The sequence below is a fragment of the Priapulus caudatus genome, unplaced genomic scaffold (genome assembly GCF_000485595.1).
Source record: "Priapulus caudatus unplaced genomic scaffold, Priapulus_caudatus-5.0.1 Scaffold1249, whole genome shotgun sequence".
Lineage (NCBI taxonomy): Eukaryota > Metazoa > Priapulida > Priapulimorpha > Priapulimorphida > Priapulidae > Priapulus > Priapulus caudatus.
In genome coordinates, this window is record NW_014578310.1 from 60,920 (window position 1) to 64,445 (window position 3,526).

Genomic DNA, 3,526 nt, shown 5'->3' on the forward strand with positions numbered 1-3,526 from the left:
CTCACCTCTACACATGCACGCAGCCACGCACAGCAGCACGGCACGCACAGCACGCACCGCACGCACGCACTGGCACGCACGCACACACATCACACAAACACTAGAAGAGAGAGAGCAACGTAAAAACAACAGCTCGAATCGTCAACGTAAAAAACGCACGTTCAGTGTAGCAGACGGTGTGGAACTTCCCTGTGTGCTGCCACAGCGTGAGCGCGGTTCAACTGGCTCTGCGGCCTAGCGTATAGCCAACGATCGCATGTTATACTATATATGTAACGCGATCGATCGCGTACATTAAAGCGGCCCGCCGCGCCATATGACCTTCAGGCTCTGTTTATGAATAGCTGGCCAGGCTCTATACGACTGTATTTCATCGTTGTATGGAAAAATATTTTTGGAACTCTTTTTTAGGTAAATAAAATGACAAGAGTCGGATATTTGAATATGTATGATCGGCAGGCAGTATCTTTGAATTATATTTTTTCTTGAAACCCTCTAAAAGTGACCGCAGTCGCACATTTTTCACTCCGAAATGTGAAGTGCGGGCGGGTGACCTGAACCAAAGGTAATTTTTTGGTCGGCCTTATCTTATTAGACTGATTTGTAAATATTGATATTGTGTGCAATGTTATTGTCGATTTTTACCCAATGTTCCTATTGTGTCCCATTATTAGTAGTATGAATTAGTAGCACGATTTCACCCAGCACAGCGGGTACCCACAGCTAGTAGTATATATATATATATATGTAGTATGATTGCTTCACCAGGTATCGAAGGTGTCTTTTCACTCGGTGGCAGCGGATGGGAGTGTTAGCATGATTGAATTAATGCATTTAACCACTTTGTAATGAAGATGTGCATAGTGTAGTGTGTACCCAAGGTGCAGACAAGAGAAATTAATTAATTTATTAATAATAACATATAGTTAGTTAGCGTCAACGAATCTCGCAATGACATGGTCGAGAATGAAGTAACCTATTAAAAATAACATAATAAATTAGCATAGCAACATAAATCAAGAACAAAAGAACAAATTGTAAAAAATATTTTGGTTCAGCGTTTCTCGTTCTCTCCAGCAGGCGGCGTCGGCGGACCCGTCGTCGGTGTCGTCTGCGATGCAGGAGGCGATGGCCGCCACGCTAGCTTCCATCTCGCTGCCGGACGTACAGAAGACGCCGTCTAAACCCGGCACCCCCGCTGACGACGAGAGCTCCAGGTGAGGGCACCACTGTGGCAAGCGCAGGGGAAGGCATCTGTGGGGAGAGGTCCGGGTGCTTAGGGGAGAGGTGCTGGTGTTTGGGGGAGGGGGTGGACTGGGTGTTTGGGGGAAGGGGTCTGGGTGTGTGAGGGGGGGGATTGGTCTGGTGTGTGGGGGAGGGGGTGGTATGGCGTGTTTGGGCCGGAGGGTTCTGGAATGTGTGGGGGGGGGGCTGTTGGTAGTCTGGTGTTTTGGAGGGTGGTCTGGCGGTGTAGTGGGGGGGTGGTGATTAGGTGTGTTTTTTTGGGGGGGGGTGCTGGGTGTTTCGGGAATAACTCTGGGTTGTGGGTGTGCCTGTCTACAATCCCTGCTTGTAGTTTCATGTGGCGGTTAACCACCATCGTTACAGCACTCCAATACCGTTCTCGTGGTCTGGAGCGAAGGCTGAGGAAAGTGCTTTCTCACTGATCAAACAGTGGAATAGCCGTGGGCTTGGATCAGGCAAAGTTTCGTGTTGCGACCGCGGCCAAAACCGCCACGAAGTATTTCTGATCACCGTTCATTTTTTCCAGCAAAAATCTCGCATACTATTTACTATCGTGAGGGATTGGTAGCATGGTAATTAAAAAGTGATATTTGTAAAACTTGCAGCGAGGAGGAGGAAGAGGAGGAGGAGGATGAGAAGAAGCCGACTACGCAGAAGAAGCCAGTGACGTACGCGAACAAGCGAGAAGCCATGGAGGCGTTTAAGGACCTGCTGAAGGAGAAGGTAGGAGTTTGACATGCCGGTGACAGCAGGGTGTTAGCTCTGTAGTGCTGCAGTTTTGACACATGTGACAGGGATGTGGCGGTGACAGCAGGGTGTCGACACGTGTGACAAGGATGTGCCGTGACGGCAGGGGTGTTGAGCTCTGTGTAGTGGCTGCCAGTGTTTGACACATCGTGACAGGTGATGTGGCAGGTGACAGCAGGGTGTTAGCTCTGTAGTGTTGCAGTGTTGACACGTGTGACAAGGATGTGCCGGTGACGGCAGGGTGTTGACACGTGTGACAAGGATGTGCCGGTGACAGCAGGGTGTTGACACGTGTGACAAGGACTTGTCTCATGTTGTAGGACGTGCTGGTGACAGCAGGGTGTTGACACGTGTGACAAGGACTTGTCTCATGTTGTGATGGAACGCTGCGCGGTGACCAGAGGGTTGTTGACACGTGTGACAGGACTTGTTCAGTGTTGGTAGGACGGCGGTGACAGCAGTGGTGTTTGACTGTGTGACAATGGTCTTGTGTCATGTTGTAGGGACGGTGCTGGGGCAGGCAGGGTTTGACCCGATGTGACAAGGTGTTGTGTAATGTGTTACGTACGTGGCGTGAGCTGCACGGGGTTGACACGTGTGACAAGGTCGTGTCATGTTTGTGGGACGTGCTGGGGACACAGCTGGTGTTGACACGGTGTGACAGGTCTTGTGTCGATGTTGTAGTACGTGGCTGCGGGACAGCAGGGCTTTGACAACGTGTGACAAGGAGCTTGTTGTCACTGTTGTAGAACGTGCTGGTGACAGCAGGGTGTTGACAAGTGCGACAAGGTCTTGTGTCATGTTGTAGGACGTGCTGGGACAAGCAGGGTGTTGACCACGTGTTGACAAGGTCTATTGTGTGTCATTGTTGTAGGACGTGCTGGTGACAGCAGGGTGTTGACACGTGTGACAAGGTCTTGTGTCATGTTGTAGGACGTGCCGGTGACAGCATCGTGGGAGCAGGCGATGAAGCTGATTGTCACGGACGCGCGCTACACTGCCATGAAGAAGCTCAGCGACAAGAAACAAGCGTTCAACGCGTACAAGAGTCAGCGGCAGAAGGAAGACAAGGTCAGAGCCCTGATAACAGACAGACAGACTATAACTAACTGCGAAAAACCTGCAAAAAACCTGCTACATCTATGCATTTTTCAGAAAAAATAAAAACCTGCTACATCTATGCATTTTCAGAAAAAATATATAACCTGCTACTTATACAACTTATTATTTGTAAACCTATATGCATTTTAATGCAGCATCTTTTATATAATTGGACATCATAAGATAACTTTTATATCGTTTTGCAAGCAGTGTCTTGATTACCACTTGCGGTTACAGGGTTTTTCTCGTTATAAGCGAGTTTATGCTGTGACCATGCCATGACAGATACGTGTATAAGTTCATCATTATATTGATATGGCATTATAGCCGCTTATAGGCATATAACATGTATAATGGCATTGCACACAAGTGTTGTATCTTTGATACGATCAACGTCGTGTCGGTATTTGTATAGGAGGAGCACCGTCTCAAG

The 3,526-nt window shown here is 48.6% G+C and overlaps 1 protein-coding gene across 1 annotated transcript in view; it reads left to right on the forward strand.

Annotated features, from left to right (window-relative positions):
* Positions 1 to 3,526, forward strand: part of LOC106815964 (pre-mRNA-processing factor 40 homolog A-like) — a gene marked incomplete at its 3' end in the record, with an annotated part of 25,235 nt that overhangs the window by 8,247 nt on the left and 13,462 nt on the right. Inside the window, 2 exon segments of the mRNA XM_014820501.1 lie at positions 1,081 to 1,217; positions 1,851 to 1,968. Of these exon segments, the coding sequence (XP_014675987.1) occupies positions 1,081 to 1,217; positions 1,851 to 1,968 (255 nt within the window).